Source organism: Triturus cristatus, chromosome 9, assembly GCF_964204655.1.
Source record: "Triturus cristatus chromosome 9, aTriCri1.1, whole genome shotgun sequence".
NCBI lineage: Eukaryota > Metazoa > Chordata > Amphibia > Caudata > Salamandridae > Triturus > Triturus cristatus.
Window position 1 is genome coordinate 368,119,063 of NC_140592.1, and position 21,541 is coordinate 368,140,603.

Sequence of the window (21,541 nt, forward strand, 5' to 3'; positions counted from 1 at the left end):
TTGGCCGGTCGTTTGCTTAGCCCGTGTCCACAACCAGGCAAGGCCGTCTGGCTTTCAGGTCGTTCCTGGAGCGGCGGCTTTTCTTCAGTGTGGCAAAGTGCAGGGTGGGCTCCCACCCTAAACTGGCACTAAAAATGCAGGGTATGCCCCCGCTCCGGAATACAAACGCGGGGTGGGCTCCCGCACTCCGTCAAGCATAAATGCGGGGTGGGCTCCCTCAAAAGCACACCACAATGCGGGGAGGGGTCCCACTCCCGAGCACACCTGCGGGGTAGGCACCCGCTATTTAAATCGGCCGCAATGCGGGATGGGATTCCACAAAAGCAAACAATGCGGGGTGGGCACCCACTGCAATAAAGAGCGCAAAGTGCGGGGTGGGCTCCCGCTTGATCCCTGCATCGTGCAGGGGAATCCCCACGTCGGGATTCCTTTGGGACTGTCATGGTCTGCCTCTGGTGTCCTCTAGGTCGCGTGGGTGTCTGCCTGTGTTCCGCGACGGAACAAACCCCTCACTTCCGGACTAGACCGCTAGCGGTCTAGTCTTTCTAGGAATCACCGCAGACGTCATCGCCGCTTCCGGGGGAATCCGCGTATCAGGAGCGCGATTCCCCCGGGCTGGCGCTTCGGATCCTGATTGCTGTGCCGATTCCGTGGGGATCGTGTCTGCTGCTGCCCCTGCCGGAGTATCCGTCCTGAGACGTCGCCTGCTACCTGAAGCCCATGCCGGGCACCCCTGCTGAACTGCCACGCCGAGTAGAAAGGCGTTTGACAGTTGCTCTGCTCCCTGCCTCACCACGCTGGGACGCATCTTTGTCCTCTAAATCTTCCACGTTGTGCTGATTGCACAGGAAGGTAATCTCGCCCAGTCAACATAGCGCAGGAGCGCTTTCCTTTGGTTTGCCAGTAACATTAGCGCAGGAGCACTTTCCTTTGGTTTGCCCGTGACATTAGCGCAGGTGCGCTTTCCTTTTGTTTGCCAGTACTTTCCCATTAACGCAGGAGCGCTTTCCTTTGGTTTGCCTGTAACATTAGCACAGGAGCGCTTTCCTTTTGTTTGCCAGTGACATTAGCGCAGGGGCGCTTTCCTTTTGTTTGCCAGTACTGTCCCATTAGCGCAGGAGCGCTTCCCCTTGGTTTACCGTTATCACAGCGCAGGAGCGCTTCTTCTGCGCTCCCTTTGGCCAGGCGTATCGTCCCCTCCTGGGTAAGCGACCTTCCCTTTATATAGTAACCTCCTTCCCCTCACGAATGTCTGTTGTTGAATGGGGGTTAGCGTGTTAATGTGGTAGTAACCAGTGTGCCCTTGTCTTCCTGAACAGCTGGTGTCCATACACTGAGGGACGTCCACCCTTCCATCCTTGGGTCATCTGGTCCATGTCTGGCTGCCATCCCTTCTCCCATCCTACTCCTAGTTTGTCATGGTTCCAGAGCAGGGTAAAGTGGGCGTAGGGGTAGTGGCTCCTGTCGTCTCTGCGAGATCACTCCATAGGTAACAGGTACCTTGTGGGGAACCTGACAGAATCCGAAGCTCCAGTATTAACATCTCGCCCGGACGACATGAGCGATTCCGATGTGTCCCTGCAGGACATAGCAGCTATGCTTGCGAATATTCAGGCAGAAAATCTTAGGCTAAGGCAGGACATGACGGCCTTACAGGGCCAGGTAGCAGCAGGGGTTGCTAATCCCTGGGGTCCTACCCCTTCTCCTAGACCAAGGCGAGAGGGGTGGATACGGCCTCCTGTGTTCACCTATGGGAACGCTACGTCAGCCGCCCAACAGGACAACACCATACAGGTGATAGCACCCCATCCCGTTCAACTAGCTCCACCCGAACGCTTTTATGGTGATAGCTCCAAATACAGCGTTTTCCTCCATCAGTGCCACCTACACTTCATGGCTAGAGCAATGGCCTTTCCTGATGATGCCTCGAAAATCGCGTTCATCCTCTCCTACATGGGAGGCAACGCCGCACAATGGTCCATCTCCCTCGTGGAAGACGACGACCTCATGCTGTATAACCTACCAACCTTCAAGGAAGCTTTACGACGCATGTTCGCCCGGCACACCTTTGTTCAAGCAGCAGACAACGAACTGCTTAACCTAAAATAAGGACAACAGATACGTTCTTCCCCTGAGTTCACATCAACAACAAGCCCTGTCCATGTGTCACGATCACGTTCTGTCCAACCATCCGGGCCATCACAAAACCATGGACCTCCTACAAAGACATTTTTGGTGGCCTACGTTGGAAGAAGATACCAGGCTCTACATCACGCGTTGTTCCACGTGTGCCCAGGGTAAAAACATGTCCGGACCGTCAGTGGGATTGCTTCACCCCATACCTGTACCCCCTTATCCTTGGCATACCGCATCCATGGATTTCGTAGTGGACTTGCCTGTCACCACCCTAGGATACACAACAATCCTTACCATAGTGGACCATCTCACCAAAATGGCCCATTTCGTCCCTATGAAAGGGTTACCCACAGCAGCCGGTTTGGCGGTTGTGTTCCTGCAAAACGTGGTTCGCTTGCACGGCATACCGTCTGTGGTGATAACAGACCGGGGGGCACAGTTCGTGTCTCGCTTCTGGGCGGAGGTGTGTGCTGTCATGGATGTGGACGTTCGTCTGTCCTCCGCTTACCACCCTCAGACCGACGGTCAAGCCGAGAGGACAAACCACACCATGGAGAGGTACCTGCGTTGCCTACTCCTCACTACAAACAAAGATTGGGGAGACATGCTATGGTTGGTGGAATTCGCCTACAACAACAACCAGCATTCCGCTATCGGCATGTCCCCCTTCTACTGTCTCCAGGGCAAACATCCTAAGACCATGCCATGGGAAGAACCACAGAACAGCCCTTTGCCCACCGTCCAAGAACACCATGCGAAAATCTGCGACCTCTGGCAACAGGCCCGGTTTGAGTTGGCCAAGGAATACTATAAACAGTTTGCGGACAACCGCAGACAAACGGAACCCGCCTACAAGAAGGGGGACAGGGTGTGGCTCTCCATTCGACATCTCAACGTCCATGGCCCCAAGAAACTGTTGCCCCGCTTTGTTGGTCCGTATGTTATTGGAAAGGTGATCAACCGTGTCTCCATGAGATTACTGCTGCCTCCGTCAATGAAGGTCCACCCTGTCTTCCATGTGTCCCTTCTCCGTCCCGTTCACCCTGAGTGCGATGTCTCTTCCCCTCCTGCTCCGGTTCTCCGGGACGACCACGTTGAGTATGAGGTCAGGGCAATTCTTGGTTCCCGTCGTACACGGGGTAAGCTCTTTTACCTTGTAGACTTGAAAGGTTATGGCCCGGAAGAGAGGTCCTGGGTACCCCTGTCACATCTCCGCCACGCTTCTCAGTTGGTTTGCGCCTTCCATGCCCGCCACCCACTCAGCCCTCGCCCAGCCACCCCTGTCTGATTCTGTTCTGGTGGGTGGTACCGGGGGGAATGACTGTTTGGTGGGGGGTGCTGTCATGGTCTGCCTCTGGTGTCCTCTAGGTCGCGTGGGTGTCTGCCTCTGTTCCGTGATGGAACAAACCTCTCACTTCCGGACTAGACCGCTAGCGGTCAAGTCTTTCTAGGAATCACCGCAGACGTCATCAGCGCTTCCGGGGGAATCCGCGTATCAGGAGCGCGATTCCCCCGGGCTGGCGCTTCGGATCCTGATTGATGTGCCGATTCCGTGGGGATTGTGTCTGCTGCTGCACCTGCCGGATTATCCGTCCTGAGATGTCGCCTGCTACCTGAAGCCCATGCCAGGCACCCCTGCTGAACTGCCACGCCGAGTAGAAAGGCGTTTGACAGTTGCTCTGCTCCCTGCCTCACCACGCTGGGGCGCATCTTTGTCCTCTAAATCTTCCACGTTGTGCTGATTGCACAGGAAGGTAATCTCGCCCAGTCAACATAGCGCAGGAGCGCTTTCCTTTGGTTTGCCAGTAACATTAGCGCAGGAGCGCTTTCCTTTGGTTTGCCAGTGACATTAGCGCAGGTGCGCTTTCCTTTTGTTTGCCAGTACTTTCCCATTAGCGCAGGAGCGCTTTCCTTTGGTTTGCCAGTAACATTAGCGCAGGAGCGCTTTCCTTTGGTTTGCCAGTGACATTAGCGCAGGAGCGCTTTCCTTTTGTTTGCCAGTACTGTCCCATTAGCGCAGGAGTGCTTCCCCTTGGTTTACCGTTATCACAGCGCAGGAGCGCTGCTTCTGCGCTCCCTTTGGCCAGGCATATCGTCCCCTCCTGGGTAAGCGACCTTCCCTTTATATAGTAACCTCCTTCCCCTCACGACTGTCTGTTGTTGAATGGGGGTTAGCGTGTTAATGTGGTAGTAACCAGTGTGCCCTTGTCTTCCTGAACAGCTGGTGTCCATACACTGAGGGACGTCCACCCTTCCTTCCTTGGGTCATCTGGTCCATGTCTGGCTGCCATCCCTTCTCCCATCCTACTCCTAGTTTGTCATGGTTCCAGAGTAGGGTAAGGTGGGCGTAGGGGTAGTGGCTCCTGTCATCTCTGCGAGATCACTCCACAGGTAACCGGTACCTTGTGGGGAACCTGACAGGGACTGGGCTGCAGAGGCCAGACGCTCCTTTTCTCCTGGAAGTAAAAGTAAAGCGCTCACAAGGCGCAAGAGTCCTCATGGTTCAGGGGACACAGCTTGGCCCTGGCAGGCCAGCACACAGGGCCCTCCAGCAGGGAGGCAGTCCATGGTGGCGGTTTCTCTTGGGGCCCAGCAGCAGCAAGTCCCCAAATAAGCACAAGGAAAAAGCACCACACATGGGGTCACATCCCCTATATTTATATCACAATTTCCTTTGTCTGCCATGGCACAGGGCTTCGGGGAACCAGTCCTAACTGTTTCTTTGGTGCGTGGAGCACTTTTCAGGGCTCGTCTTCCTCTTTGTCAGGTTGGGGCTCTGTCATCAGACAGACCACAGGAGGGGCGGAGCCAGCATTCACGTAGGGAGGCACAGACCTGTTTAGTGTCAGGGGACTACTCCACCCACTACTCCAAATGCAGATGCCCTATTCAGCCTAGCGCTGACTCACCCTGCCCCTCCTGGAGCCACACACACCTCACCAGCCCCTGCCAAAGCCAGACATGCAATCTACATCAGGCAGGCAGACACATAGCACACAGAAATGCCAACTTCTATAAGTGGCATTTATAAAATGGGGATAATAAATCGGGGCACACCATTGCATAGCATTTATTATTACTATTCCAAACATACCAAACTTGACCACGCTGCTCTTCTCATATCAGGAATTACTACTGAAACACTTAATCAGGGAATCCCCAATGCATTCCTATGGGAGGGCAGCCCCATAGCAGTGAGAAACCAAAATGGCTGTTTGTCACTACCAGGACATGTCACACACTTAAGGTACATGTCCTACCTTTTGCCTACAAAGCACCCTTCCCATAGGGCTAGCCAGGGCCTACCTTAGGGATGACTGACGTGCAGTAAAAGGGGGGTTACGGACATGGCACACACTTTAGGTGCCACGTCACAGCGGCAGTAACACTGCGCGCACAGGCCCTACAATGGCAGAGGCCTGAGATAGGTTTGCAAGGCTACTTTGGTGGGTGGCGCAATCAGCGTTGCAAGCCCACCAGTAGCATCTAATTTACCAGCCCCGGGTATATGAGATACCACTTTACAAGGGACTGACAGGTAAATTGAATATGCCAAACAGGTGTAGACCAATCTTACCATGTTTACCACAGAGAGCGCACACACTTTACACTGAACAGCAGTGCTAAAGTGCCCAGAGTCCTAAAACCACCAACACTATGTCATAAAAAAGGCTAGGAGAAAGGCAAAATGTTTAGGGATGACTCTGCAAAAAGGGCCAAGTCCAACAGAGAACATTTATGTTGGACACTCAGCTGGCAATATGCTTGAACAAAAGAGAAACCTGAAATCAAAGCAGACCTCCAGGGAGGCAACCATAGTCACAGCAAGGTTATAGCCTTGCAAGATGGACAATAGCCATCCTCTTACCAACAAAATTCAGTTTCAGTTATTATGCAGTAGCAAATGAAGGAAAAAAAGGCAAAGTCCACGAGACTCCGCCTTGTCTGCAAATTGACACACTGAACCTCCTTTCCCTGAACCATGCCTCCAATTTTGTCACTGATGGGAGCTTTATGCACCAAACCACTCGAATTACTCGGGAGCACATCTTATTACCCGTTTATGAACCTTGCTAATCACAAAATAACTCTATGCACCAAACCACTCAAATTACTCAGGTGCACATCTCATCACCCGTCTATGAACCTTGTTAATCGCAAAAATAGAATTAATACATTGGTTAGTTATCCTAAGGGTGAAAACTGTCAATCTTTACCACTGACCGCTATGAACCTACCACATACTGTCCTCTAACCACGATAACCCAGCATGACCTTTTATTTATTTCATAATAAGAAGTTTCCGTACTTGTACTAGAGGTCCTAGTGCTATGCTGAATGTTATATTCTATGATTGCAGAATCAAAGTCCCCTGATGAAGGGTTCAGCCTGCAATGCATTGGGCAGAAGAAATTACGTTTTGTTAACTAATGGAAACCAATTGAAGAATTATATATTATAAAGAAAATAAAAAGATCTAATAAACTGGATATTTGAAACACACAAAACTATGAGTCCGAATCAAAATTAATGAACTTGTCATTCCGAGTGCAACTTGCGGACGCTCCTCTCAACGGAGACAGCGCTTGCTAATTTATTTATTCACCCTCACACTCGAGGGTTACTAACTAGCACCAACGAATATAAAGAATACAGGTTAAACCGATCCCTACCACACAGGAGTGCGATTGTCCTACATCCAATTGGACATTCTTCCTACAGTGTATGTGCCATGCACAGACATTGTTAAGTGCAGTGAAGCAATTTTGAGTATATGGGCTGGGAGTTTATCAACCCGAACTCCACAGCTCCATGATGGCTTTACTGAAGTCTTGGAAGTGTGATATCAAACTTCCCAGCACAATAAAACCACACCGATACCAGTGTTGGATTTAATGTAAAATGCACACAGGACGTCTTGGAGATGCCCCTGAACAATGACCACCTCTGGTGTGGTTCTTGACTGGCTTCCAGCCATGTGCCACCACCAGACAGGTTTCTGGACTCCTGGGCCCTCTGCTGTCTGGGTCTGGAAACAAAGCATATCTTTGGCAGAGATGTCATGCTCCCCACCCAAGGATGGGCAAGGTTCTTAAAAAGGGAGCTTCAAAGGCCTGCTGCCTTTGTTAGCTGCCCCCAGTCTTTTGCTGCTATCAGCCACTGGCTCCCATCGGTTCTGACCCCCATTTTTGGTGCGAGAATTGGTGGGAACACCTAGCTGGGAAGGGAGGTGTGCCCACCTTTGCTAACCCCCCCACTCAGGTGGGGTAGGCGAGGTGAAGCACACATCTTGGCCCCTGCCTTCTTGAAGATGGGGGCATCCCTCAAATCAGGAAGAGGCCTATGCCCCCTTCCACTGGAGGATGTCATACTAGGGGATGTAGACACCCCAGGGAAGGGACCCATTGGTCTAACCAGCACCTCCCTGTAACACCCCTAAATCTAGTATTTAGAGCCACCCCTTAACCATGCCTCTTTAGATTCGACGTGACCAGAAGAAGGACCAAAGAGCAGTGCTGCAGAAGAGGAGGACGACAGCAACTTCTTTACCTACAGGCCTGTCTCCTGCTCTGAAACCCCTGCGAGATGAACCCAGTGTTGTCCTGCGGCCAGCAGCCTCCAAGAACCCAGGAAACCTGCCCTGCGTTCCCAAAGAACTCTGATCTCCCATGGACACCGGATTTGTCCAGCACTAACCCAAGCCAGAACTCCAGATCTGCAAGTTCTCACCACTCTGCACCCGAAGCCCATAGCCCGAGTTAGTGGCCCGACACCCAAGCGAGGTCCTTCCTGGCGATCCTGACCTGTGATCCAACATTGGAGAACCTCCACCGATCTCCTCGACGCCTGCAGCCTTATCCTGAACGGTCCCCCAACCTCGACCAGAACCAGTGAGAAGAACCCGACACGCAAGGACACCCCTGCACCCCCAGCTCATAAGTCCTGAGGTGTCCGACCGACGGTGTCCAGCAACTTTTCAACTTCACTCTCCAGTTGTTGGTTCCCGTCAACCAGTCTTCTGGCTCCAGCCTGCAGTCCTTTTTTGCAACCAACATCCTCCATTAAAACGCATTGGGCTCACAACACATACTGAGCACCCTGCACCCGGCCGCCCCTGCGCTGCTGGTGGTGTGGACTTGGTGCTAACCTGTGACCTCCTTTGTCCTGACCTTAACTCTTGGAGCTTGGCTCCTGAGACCGAGTGGCCTGCTTGTGAGCAGCCCCTAACCAAGGTGCCCCAATAGCTAACATTGGCACCCTGCACTTTGCACCCATCCGCCCTAGTGCCACAGGTAGTGCCCCTTGGGTGCCATCCTGAACTTTGGTTCTACTCTCAAATTCCTATTAAAAAACCGTCTACTTACCTGTAAATATAACACTTAATTTTTCTCCATCTTCTTCTGTGTTGAATTGTCTTGTACTGCACGAAAGTAACCTATTGCTTTAACAAGAGTTAACCTATGTACAAATGTCCTGTGTTGATTAAACTGTGTTAGGAGTGTGTTTCGGGTCAAACCAGAAAAGTAAATGGGAAGTAATCCAAACATAATCTATCAGTAATTTAAAGTGTATTTTAACAGTTGACCAATTGTTTTCTCACTGCAAAGGTAATCTAAATGTTCCTACCAAAATCAGCTTTCATTGTCTGTCAAAAAGTAAAAAGAGTATAACTCACCTGCCACTAAGTATATCTTGGTTCTAGAAATTAAACAAAATAACTTTTTATACAAACAATTGGTCTGGATTCAGTCTTTGAGTGTGTGACATCATTTCTTGCCTGAGTGTGTACAACAAATGCTTAATACTACGCTCCTAATAAGCCTGACTGCTCAACCTTACTACCACAAAAGAGAGTAAGGTATTATCTACTTTCGCCTCTGCTATACCTCTGGGGATCCACTGGACTCTTTATACTATAGCAAAGTAAGAGATAGTGTGCACAGAGAGCAAACTTCCTACACCAGCCTCAAAAGATGTCCTCCTAAAGGTGGAAAAAGACAACTTTCTGGTGACCATTTTAAAGGATGTATTCTTTCTTATTCCTGCATCCGACATTTCTGAGGTTTGTGGTAAATGGGCAAACATTATCACTTCCAGTTCAAGATACTACCATTTATAATAAAAACGGTGCCACTGGTTTTTACCAACTGCCTAACTGTAGTGGCAGAACATTGAAGCAGACAAATTCTTGACTAGCCTTATTGTGCGATATGTTGGTGAAAGGAAATGTTTTTCAGTTATACCAGAAAAGTTTAAACAAAGTAATTCAGCGTTTGGCCCGTTTGGTATTCACAAAAATTTTAGAAAATTGTCGACCAGTACAGCCCAGATGAAAACCTTGTTGTGTGCGGACATAGATTGTGCGGGATATGGCAGCACTCGCAGCCCACAGCCTTCAGGCCTTTGAAATGCAAATGTAATTTACCAGTCGTCTCATTATCCCAGAAGAGAAGACGGCCACATGATTAATTGGTATGAAGGCATCATGAGTTATTTTGGTCCAACATGGTCACCTACGTATGAGACCCTTTCTTGAATTACTGGACAGTCGGTGGACACAGTCAAACAAGTAATGGAAGGATCTAGTGGTTGTGGATTACTTGGTAATAATGGCATTATCAATCAGTCGGGGAATTGTAAGCGCACTACTCACCTGTGAGTGTCTCAAGGCGCTGGCGGGAGAGGGTAAACAGCTCTGAACAGATAAGAGCCAGGTCTTGAGTGCCTTCCTGAAGATGTTCAGGAAGGGGGTAAGCATGTCTGATGTCGATCGGGAGCTCCTTCCAGGTCTTGGCCGCGATGTAGGAGAAGGTTCTTCCACCTGTTCTGGCTCTGCGGATGCGCGGTGTTTCGGCGAGGGCGAGGTCGGCGGAACATCAGGTTTCTTTTGGGTATGTGGAAGGAGATTCTCTTGTTGAGGTATTGGGGTCCGGTGTTGCGGATGCATTTGTGGGCGTGGGTGAGTATCTTAAAAGTGACTCTCTTCTCAATGGGGAGCCGTAGGTGTTGGGTGGTGTGATCGTGTCGAGGGATGCCGAGGCGGGTCTGTCTGCAGTGTTCTGTATGGTCTGGAGCTTGCGGAGCAGTGACTTGTTGATCCCGGCGTAAAGGGCATTTCCGTAGTCCAGTCTGCTGGTTATGAGTGCATGGGTGACGGCCTTCCTTGATTCGAGGGGGATCCACTTGAAGCTCTTTCGGAGGGTGTTGAAGCAGCTCGAGGCGACGGTGTTGACCTGTTGGGTCATGGAGAGGGAGGAGTCGAGTACGATGCCGAGGTTTCGGGCGTGGTTCGTGGGGGGGTGTTTATGCAACACACAATGTGTAAAAGGCAGCATATTTACATATCTAACTATTCCTGTTAATGCAGCTGCTTCTCACATGGAATGGAGAGCACTTAAAACCAGCTTCATGTAGGGTTCCGTGACCAATAGAATCTGATAGAATTGGTGAACACGCCAGTGTGTTGCAGCACAAAATCATAGCCATAGAATTGAAAGATTTGTAATCCTAGGTGAAGGAAAATGTTTTGATTTAATAAACAGCAGGAATTTTGTAGATGAGAGATCTCAGCGTGGCTTTAAGTAGGCTACAGTTGCTACACTTTGAACTAATGAAGAGGCATTTGTGAAACGCTTGGGGCCTGATTTAGAGTTGGCAGCTGGTTTCTCTGTTACAAACGTGATGGGTATCTCATCCTCATTGTAAGTGCCATAGGATATGATGCTCTTATAATACTGTGAACAGGATATCTGTCACATTGGTAACCATTCCTAAAACAATTGATTTCAGCTTGTGATTCTGTGGATCACTGCTTTGCACACTCTTGCCATGTAATGTTGGGCATGGACATTGCAAGTTGTTTTTGTTCGAAGTAGAGGTCTCCGTTTTGAGCTTCTTGTGATACCAAAACCCATTTTACACCAGAACATAGACTCTACCGTAGAATTTTTTTTTTTCCTCCATTTGTTTTAGATATTTCTTTTAGAGGTTTTGGAGCATTACACAACAGAAATGAAATCTTAAACATCAACTCACTGGAATTGCTACGGCCCACAGAGATCTCTTTCAACCAATGAACACTTAATAATCGGGTTGGACAGGACTTTTTCAGAGGTCATGTCCTATGAAGATGACTCTGTCAGCGGGGGAGGGGAGGGCTTTGGGTAGAGAATACACCTTTCCAGTTCTGGTCTGATTTCAACTCCAAGTTCCCATGATCCAACCAAGATTGAGTATGCACCCTGCGTTGCCCAAGAGACCCCATGGAATTGGCCTGCGCTGCCTATTATTTTATGGGCTCCAATTCATAGGGATCTGGCAGATCCTCATTTTCAATGGTAGAGCTGCGCTTGCTTTGTGGGCCTCTGGCTTTAGCATGGCTGTTGTTCAGGAAGCTGCCTCGTGAGTACCACCTGGCTGATTGACCCTCCTGAAAGTTCATTTGTGGGTGAAGTGGAGGACGGGGGGGGGGGGGGGGAATAGCAGAAATCCTGACTCCAGCTCGTGGTTGGCCTATAAAACCCTGCCCTTGGACACCTCAGGCTATGTTTCCCAGAATGGGAGAAAATATCCTTGGCCAAGCGGGTACTCTCCTTTGTTCTCCGGGGATAAGGCCTGGAGTGTCCTACTACGCCCGCCAACATCCCATCACGCCAGCACATCAGTCATGAGCACCAAAGCTGATGCAAGAGGTGTAGGGTTTACATAGAAAGGGTTCAAGTAAACGTGTTCCACCATCAGTGGGGACAGGGAGTTTATTCTGTGTACTGTCTCCTCCACAACAAAGGCTGGACAGTGTGGCCGATTCTCGAAATCCAGCCGCTTAATCTATACAGTCAGACCACTTCATGATGAGAACTCTCTAAGATATCCTCTGCTGCTCTGCACCAGGTACTACATGCTACCCCTCAATCTCAAGGACACCTACCTCCACTACTCTATTCAACCAGCCCACCACCACAACCATCCACACCACCAGTACCTTAGGTTTGTGGTAGGTGGATCACATAATCAGTTAAAAGTGCTACCATTGGGATTTACCACTGCCCCTTGATTGTTCACCAAATTGCTGCCAGTTGTGCCGGCGCATCGTCACCGCAACGCTATTCCTGTTTCTCCATACCTCGGTAACTGGCTGCTAAAAGACAACAGCCAAGCCAGTGCCTCGTTCACTCTCAACAAGCCATCTGACTCCTCCATATACTGATGTTCACTGCCGAGCCAATAAATTTCATCTATCCCTCCAACAAATGCAACCGTTTTGTGAGCCATACTCAATACGGTGACACTCAAAGCTACGAGAGACTGACGAAATTTCAAAGGCTGCCCCCTCCCCCCTTTCCTGACGTTGTGTCCTTTGACGGCGAGTATGATAATGAATTTATTGGGAATGATGGTGTCTAATATTGTAGTAGTACCAAATTCTCGACTGTACATGCGTCCTCTGCAAGAGTGCCTTGGGAGACAGTGGCTACAAGTGGGTTATCATTGGGAAGATCTTGTGTTGGTAAAGCCCAGAGTTCAGCACAGACTGCATGGTGGAACAACAAGAACCTTTTACTGGACACTCATTTCTGTACCTCTGACTGCAATAGACCATCAACAAATTGGGATGCTCACGTGGGCTAGCTAAAGATCTAGGACCAATAGCCTCTGCAGCAAAAGCACCTACACATCAGTCTACTTAAACTGATAGCAATGCAGCTAGTGCTTTGAATGTTTTACAAATAATTTGCAGTAAAAAAGACCTTCACATTGAGAGCATGACCACCATGAACTTACAACAAAAACAAATTGGCATGCACTCACTAGATTTGTTCCGCTAGCTTACAAAATCTGATTGTGGTCTATTTATGGCTATGTACTTCTCCTAACGAAGCTGTTCCTAGAGGTGGACGATGACTTTACGAACCTGCTAGTCAGTGCTCATCAAAAACACAAAAATGATAGATCAGTAGTCGTCTGATCTAAAAATGCTACCACCGCTGGAGGACCTCTGCGGTGGACCTGTTTTTGTGATGCGAGACAAGGCAAAAGGCTAACACTTCTTTTCTAGGTACCCTGAATCCATTGATAATGCTGTAAAGATGAATCGGCCTGAGAGGGAAACAGCCTTTAACACGCAGATGCCTTTTCCACACATGCCTATACCAGGCAAAGTAAGTATATTTTATGGTTTTTGGGATGGGTGGGGGTATAGGGTGGTAAGGGAAATATTTTATTTTGGGGTTTAGGAGTGGGTAGTGGTATAAGGTGGTAAGGGTATTTGTAGGATTTAGGAGTAGGTAGTGGTATAGGGTGGTAAGAATAATTTTAGGATTTAGGGGTGGGCTTATAAGGTGGTGAGGATATTTTTAGGATTTAGAGGTGGGTAGAGGTATGGTAAGGATAATGTTTGGGTTGGGTAGGAGTCAAGTGTATTTAGTGTAATAAAAAAAAGAATGGTCCCCATCATTAAAGATGAAGCTTACATTTAAAATAAATTTATTTAAAAAATCCGCCCTGGGATACTTGCGTACACTTTTCCATCACTATCTCTCAGTCCATACTTGGTGAGGAAATTGAGGCTAGCACCCACCTTCGCAAGGCAGGTGTGGCTACTCCCTGCTGCTGGAAATGTCCGTACATTTCCACGCGAAGCTACCTCAACACTCAGACCGTCTTATGCAGCATCAAGTTTAGCAGCAGCATCCCAACGTCAGACACTGAATCTTTTAATTTGGCACCTGAAGTCTTGAATGTGGGTATCTTCCAGAAGAATGTGTGCAAATTCCTAAAAGAATCCCGAATGCCCATCACAAGGGCTTGCCATATAGCCAAATGTAAGATTTTTGTCCTTTATTTATTTACCATTCTGAATAGGCAGGCCTTATATGCTTCTGTGCAGGACATAATGTGTTACTTGCTGCACCTACAAAAGTCAGTCTTACCTTCCTCTTCCATATGGGGACATATGGCTGCAGTGACAGCTTATTTGCAAAATACACAACACCACTCAATCCTCAATCTTTATGGAAGGCCTTAAGAGGGATCTCTCCTAGAATCCCTCTCGCCTTCTCAGATGCGAGGATACAGTTTGATGTTTTGAACAGTGATTTATCCTTCTACCTACTTGCAAACCTCCACTACAAACAAAAACAACTCGCAAGGTCTGTGCCCAGCACTAGATGGGAGTGTGCAATGCCTGTGAATCTCAGCACGTAAAACAGCCACAAACTGACTGTTAGAGGTAAGTAAGATTTTCCTTCTTATTAGTAATTAAGCCAATACATTGCATGTACTCAGTTAAACAGCTGTATTTACAGGTACATCCAAAGTGTTGTATTGTAATTGCATTAACAAAGCATTCACTACCCCTGATGAGTCATTGTAGAGCTTCATCCCGGGGAGCACACTGCTCCAGAATCCAAGGGCCGTGGTTAATCCAGTGCTTATTGGGATAAGTCTTGTGCTATCAACAAAACTACTTTATACATTTACTCGAGTTTGTTTGTGGTACATTACTTTACTGGAAGTGATGTGTGATCATGAATAGGGATGTATGTGAGTTAATATAGATGGTTGGTGGGTTTAATAAATGAGCTAGAGGTTGTTGGGTATTGTTATGCAGGTGGTATGACCTTCATAGAAGGAGAGGTAGTGATCTTTGAAATGAGGTGGGGCTAGTTTGTAGAAATACAATAATAGAGATTAAGGCAAACTTATCCATGGCTTAAGAGTAGACTGTGATCAGAGAGAGCAGGCCTACACAGAAACACAGGCTGGAAAGTAAGGAGAGGGTTGTTCATAAGAAAAGAGGAGGTATGACAATCATAAGTTTTAAGTTAAGGCCCGCTTTTCATGCATATTTCTAGGACTATAGAGGAGATGTTTTGAGATGGCATGCAAACAGAGGATACAAACCCTACCTTCTAAATGTCCAGATCCTGTCCAAGGCTTGTCAAGACTCTGGTAGTCTTAGATATGCACATTAATCAAACAGTGTAATAGCCATTTTTCTTCAAATATTCATCAATAGATGACAAAGGGCTACTTACTTTAGATGTAAGAAGAGCAGTCATGTACTAAAATCACAAGACACATTTACTGAGGTAGTCGCAACAAGTTTTAGTTTCTTACTCTCCACATACTTTGGGCAAAGGAGCCACAGAAGAAGCAGTCATTAAATGGACTGTAGAGACCAATTCATACATGTTCTTCATTAGCTGGTACGACATTAATTACAAAACCAGAAAGCATCTTTTTCAGGAATGTTTCAATAACAGCTATGTGCTTCATCTGCTTGGCAATATGTTCGTACTTTTACTAGATATCATGTGGCTACCCGTAATATGACAGGAGGTTACAGCGGGTCAGAGTAAATCATTTATAAGGTACTGCCTGCATTCTTGTCTCTTATCTATCTAGAGCACTATAACTGCAGTTCACACACAGATTTTTAAACTAAAATAGGTTTAAAGTGCAAAATAAACAAGTTACTTGCCATTAACCTTAGTTTTGCACAGTATCTTCCCAGGAGCATCAGATTTGTGCCCCAGATGTCGGCAAGGGTAGGCTGATTTTTATCACAAGGCTTAGATGAGTCCAGTGATCCATCCATATTGGGTCACAAGTACAAAAGAGATTGGCAAAATAGGACGATGGGCAGTCCCACTGGACCCTGCAATCTCATCTTCGATTTATGAAGGGGTCCACAGCTCTTAAATACATCTGCCGATTTATTGATTTGGCACTGGTCCTGGCTAAGAGGAGAGTTGCGATGGGGAAGAAGGCATGTGGGGCACTAGGATGTGCCAACTGGATGATAGAGGTGTATAAGTGGTCAGTGGCCGAATTAATTCACTAGGTGCTCTCGGGCATGGGGGCGTGTGGGGAATCCGAGAGTAGCTGGGAAAGCTTTCTGAGGACTATGTAGGCCAACTAGGATGACCTTCCACAGTTTCTCATCGTTGTATGTAAAATATGATCTATGTTAATTAAGGGATTGCGTTTGGTCCTTTTGCCACGAGTTCTTTCACGAAGAAGCGTTTGTCTTGGTGCCACACCAAGATCTATTTTTGTGCTTGTTTTCACTGAATGAATGTACTGATATGGCTGTAATCCCTTCTGAACTCTGCATCCTTGAGTGAAAGGCAGGGTGGGGGTAGTTTTTCTTACTTGAAGATCTTGATTTCTGAACTGTTGCATAATTTCCTGGCTGTCACTGGAATTATTTATATATGTTTTCACTTTGTGTGGCTAGTTGATTCTTGGACATATTTGATGATGGTCACACATTATGTTAAAACTCAATAAAGAGCTATTAAAAAGCTTTAGCTTTGTGGCGTAAGGGCGCATTAGATTCACATGTAACCTTCCTGCGTCCCTGGTAAGTGAAGCAGCTTGCAGCAAAATAAAAAATAAAATGTGTACGGTGTTTACACATCAACACCAAAAGGAAAGAAATCTGAAAATGCTGGATCATCTTTTTAGTATTGTAGGTTTACAGCTCACATCACCAGGAGTCTGGGGTATTCTTCCTGTGGTAAACTCCTAGAAATAAAAGATGTTTAACAGCCACTAGATGGAAGAATAATACACATCATGCAAATCTAGCATAGTCTGAAGCCACATAACTATTGCCATAAATGAGTAACATGTTCCTTAGGTTAAATAGTGGTCAATGGCACAAGCCCTGTTCTCTCAGTGCTGTGTGGTGACCTTGAATTAGGAAATTGAGATCCTAAGATATCTGCAAGTGTTCCTGTCCCGGTTCTCTTTCTCGAGCCAGCCCTCTGTGGAATAGGTAATGGTGTTCCTTGTATTGCTGCAGTTTTCTGTTTACTGTTTTAGGGTTCTAATAGAATGCATCATTTGCGGTTTCAGAAACCACAATAGTTGGCCAGCAATTCCTGCTTCCTCATCCCTTTGAGAGGAAGGGAAGACTTTCCTCATGCCTCATCTGGTGTGTGGGTCAATGGAAAAAATTGGGCAGCAAGAGTAGATCATCTTCAGTTAAGAGCAGTTTGTTATGTTTGTTTCTCTTCCACTAGCAGAATACTGCTTTCACCATGTTGTCGGAATTTATGGTCAAAGAATCAAAAGAAAGACTAGATTGACAGCCAAAAACATGGCCTGAGGCCAAAAATTGAGATAACAAAGTCCCAGAAATGCCCACAAGCTGAATTCACGATCTAAAAATTAGAATATGCGATGCTCCGTTTCTGCCAAACGTTTTCTGCTTCCCAAATGATTCTGAAGTTGAGTTTTTGTGAGTAGAATAATGTTTTTAATGCTGAGCTTTCCCAAGATGTTTTTTCAATTATTGTATCGTTATACTCCACCTACCATTCATCTCAACTTGTACCTTCTTATTCACTTGAGTCCTTTCTATTCTTACTGTTCCCCTCAGATGTGAAGAAAATGCCTTTGGGTAAGTTAAGCAAACAACAGATCGCCAAGGGGTTTGAGGCCTTGGAGGAGATTGAACGGTCACTTCAGAGCAGTGCATCTCAGAAGAATCTGGAGGAGCTCTCATCGCGCTTCTACACCATCGTTCCTCATAACTTTGGGCGTATGAGACCCCCTGTCATTAATACTGCAGAAGTCATCCAAGCGAAGAAGGACATGCTACTTGTGAGTGTGAACTGAAGGGGTTGGGAGACCAAGGGGGCTGCTGCAAAAATGATACTTGCATCCTGGAGGGATTAGTTTCAGATATTAAAGAGTAATAGGGCGCTTATTCAACAAAACATGAACATGGGAATAGGTTGATCCACCACCTTTAGCATACACCTGCATGCGGCTTTAGGCATACTACTGCATATCTAAGAGAGCATACAGACCCCTTGTTGTTCATGTGCACCAGACTACACACAAACACATCACTGCAAATCTGTAGGGGGAGTTTGACTCCACCTCACAACACTTCCATGGGAATGCATAGATATTTACAGATGCTGCACACCATGCCTCCCTGCACAACTATGAGAGACTACGTGAACACTACTCACAACCTATCGGCTTGGGTTCACACACTGAGGGCTTTCTTCAACCTTATATGAAACATAAGTTGAACACTTAAATTATTGGACTGCAATCCCTTGAAGTGCACAGCGAAAGAAGGCTGAGCACATCTGTTTTTTTATTGTTTAACTAACCTTTCAGTTCATATCCAAAGGGTCCCATGCATAGCTGACTGAACTTCAGTAGGTGCTTAACAGCTCTAAAACGCAACCTACAAGGTTCAGTTTACCCATCACTGTATATCTGATGGGCACCAGACACACATCTGCATATTTAAATTTTGTTGTAGCACTCAAAGCATGTGTACCCGATACAAGCCCCTCCTCTAGCCCCCGCAGCCACTTAAAACGCAGTAACAAAGGCTACACACAACAAAATACAGACCACTCACAGCACATCCGCACGAGGCAACACATCGTTAACAGCACGTCTACAATGCTAGCATGAAACATGAACACAAGCCCATCTCTTCCAGCCCACTCTTCCCCACCCTACTTGTTCCCTCCCTGTTTCTCCTCTTCAATCAATCAATCACTCAGGAGCTTGTAAGGGGGTTGGGATGCTGGTCCCTTTTGGTAGGGGATCATTTGAAGTGCTAGGTCTAGAGGTCCTTCTTGAATTGGGTCAGCGACACTGATTTTCCTAAGGTGGTGGGGCAGGGTGTTCCAGCTCTTAACCCTTCCATGGCTTCTTTCCAGTGGCAGACAACTTGGTTATCTTGTTTTTGGTAGGTCCTGGCAGATATTGAACTTGCTCAGAGTCTTCAAGCCAATAAGGTGAAGAAGGAGGAAGAGGAAACTGTGGAACAGGAAGTCCCTCATCCCTTGGATGAAGACTACATGATCCTGAAATGTGATCTGTCCCATGTGCCGCCATCATCTGAAGAGTACAAGGTATGCTAGTGGCATTAACTGTTATTACTTCATGGCTTTCTAACATATTGTGTGCATAATTCATCAAATGGCTGACCATGGCAATATTTCAAGATGTAAAGTGTCTGCAGCAGTAAGTCCCAGATTACACACTTCATCTAAAGATGTATGTCACCCAATCAGCTCTTTCTCCCCCTCTGGTTGTACTTCGCTGTATGCCTCGCACATGTTACAGGTGCAGTTCCACTTGTACTGTTTTTCTTGCATTTTCACAATAAATCCCCCTGCATCTTACCTTACAGATTATTAAAACGTATGTGGATGCCACTGGCCCTACCTACAGAAATCTCAAAATTCTGAACATATGGAAGGTGAACCGTGATATGGAGGTAAGCCAGCCAATGCTTGGCAACTGTTCCAAAGCATGTTCTTACTACACACTGGTCAAAAACCCTGTATGTGCATAACTGCCACTTCAGTTGTGGTTGTAGGTAAGACAGAGTATGCATGTTTGAGGGAGATGAATTACGATTCTCTTTTCGATCTTTAGTACCATACTGATAAGTTCCTTAACCCATAGCTTGGAATAAGGGACTCTAACTTTAGCATTGTGTATGAATCAATGTATTGTTCCTTTCTGGTATGCCTATGTCAGTGTTCAGTTCCCTGCAGTTGTCATCTGAAGCTGACCTATGGTAAGTCTGAGATCTGTACGCTACTCCAGTTCAGCTGCCACTCATTTTAGGCTTGTATCCTTCCCTTGTTGAGGAGTCTGCCTCCTTCTATGATCTCTCTGCTTGGTTTCAGTGTGCTCTCTGACTGTCCGAGTTGATTTATCGGTCACAACCTTTCCAGCAGGGTTTGTGAAAGGAAAGCCTCTTTTAAGAACACCTATTAAGGCATTGGGGTAAGAGCTGGGGAATATCCCAATACAGCAAGAAGAGAACTATACTGAGTCTTGTCTTAACGTACATTGCCAAGGAATTTCAAAAGCCAGGACTGAAGCCCACTGGTTCATATAAAATAGTCTTGGGGGTTGAATGAAATAGTCCCCTTTAATGGTGCCACCACCAAAACCTCAATGATCAGAGTAAAACCTTGTTCCCTGGGTACCATATTCTTGCAAACAAGCTCCGAGTTCACTTGTCATCTGCAATTAAAAAGATTTACAAAAAACTTTTCTCTTTAACTTCACCTGATTTACCTTGCCACCCAACTATGGTTAAAATTCAAAAGGCCATAGGCATTCAGATTAGAGACAGCTGCAGCTGTCCATTGTGTAACAAGTCTAACAGAGAATTCATCATTCTCCATCACTGTATCTTTCATAGGTTCACATACTTTAATTATTCCAGGTCGCCTGGACTGGAATCCCTAGTGAACAGCAATAACATACCCCCTGGCAAACCAGTGCTGTTTGTTCAGTAGTACACACCTCTCATTTGAAGCTGCTCAAACTTTAGCAAACAGGGTGAATGACCTCAGTGCTCCTCTACCTTAAGATGCCACCGTAGCTTGGATTTCCACTCAGTGTGAGTTGTGAAGAAGACCTGGGAAAGCTGTCCTCTATCTCGGTGTGTTTTATATCAAAGAACTTTTTTGTTTTGGCCTCCCCTGGTCACAGCTTAAGCTAAACCTCTCTGTTGAATGTTTCTCGTTTCCTCTTCCCCCAGCGGAAATATTTTGCCTCATCATTGCAAGCACTCCTGTGAAGGAAAACGTCTCTCTTCACGGCCTCTTCCACAAGTGGCCAGTCAAAGATATTTAGCAATGATCCACAGTATCGGCGCCTTTACTGTTTGTATCCTAAGCAAAGGCATTGCACTGTAATGTTTCCAAGAATGTTTCATGTTAGACTTTGCCCCTCAGGGAAAGCAGGCTGGCTTTATTTCTTCGGGATGGTGAGGAACAGGGGATGCCCCCTCTTCAAGGGATGATTCCATTAAAAGTTTCCCTTTGGTTCCTTATACAATGTAGGCACAAAAAGGAAAGTATCTAGACTCACCAGATTTCTCGTTTTCGAAAGAGATGCCCCCCCCCCCCCCCCCAGTGACTTATAAAACAAAAACTGCTTCTTTTGCGAAAGTCCACACTTGACGAGTCACCAAAAGTGCACACTTGCTCTTGTCACCGAAAATGGCACCAAAATATTGCTCCTGAATCTTTCCTGCCTTTTTCCTCACTAATGGCGGTCCTCCTGTCAATTTCAGCTGAAACTATCTTTGCAAATGTGTTATCTTCCTTGGCGATGATGCCTTTGGCACCTGTGCAACAACGTATTTCAACTGCATCTCCTTCATCAGTGTGGGCCACATAACCTGTGGCTGCTGCTTCCTAGAAGTCTGCTATACAAATGCTTGCATTGTTAACAACCTTCTCATTGGCAGTCTCACACTGGAAGTCATGTAGTTCCTACTAATCCGTCGGATCTGCATGTTTGTTGGACAACAAACCTTGGGTGAGGTGCCTAGACTGATTCTGAGCACCCCCGTAGGATATGTTAGCCTAGAGACCAGCTAGCTCACGGT

At 46.9% G+C, this 21,541-nt stretch overlaps 1 protein-coding gene across 1 annotated transcript in view; it reads left to right on the top strand.

Annotated features, from left to right (window-relative positions):
• The window catches only part of PARP3 (poly(ADP-ribose) polymerase family member 3), a 143,145-nt gene that overhangs the window by 43,163 nt on the left and 78,441 nt on the right, over positions 1-21,541 (top strand). The window contains exons 6-8 of the mRNA XM_085625169.1: positions 17,528-17,751; positions 18,873-19,034; positions 19,316-19,402. Coding sequence (XP_085481295.1) covers positions 17,528-17,751; positions 18,873-19,034; positions 19,316-19,402 — 473 coding nt within the window. The remainder of the gene's footprint in view (positions 1-17,527; positions 17,752-18,872; positions 19,035-19,315; positions 19,403-21,541) is intronic.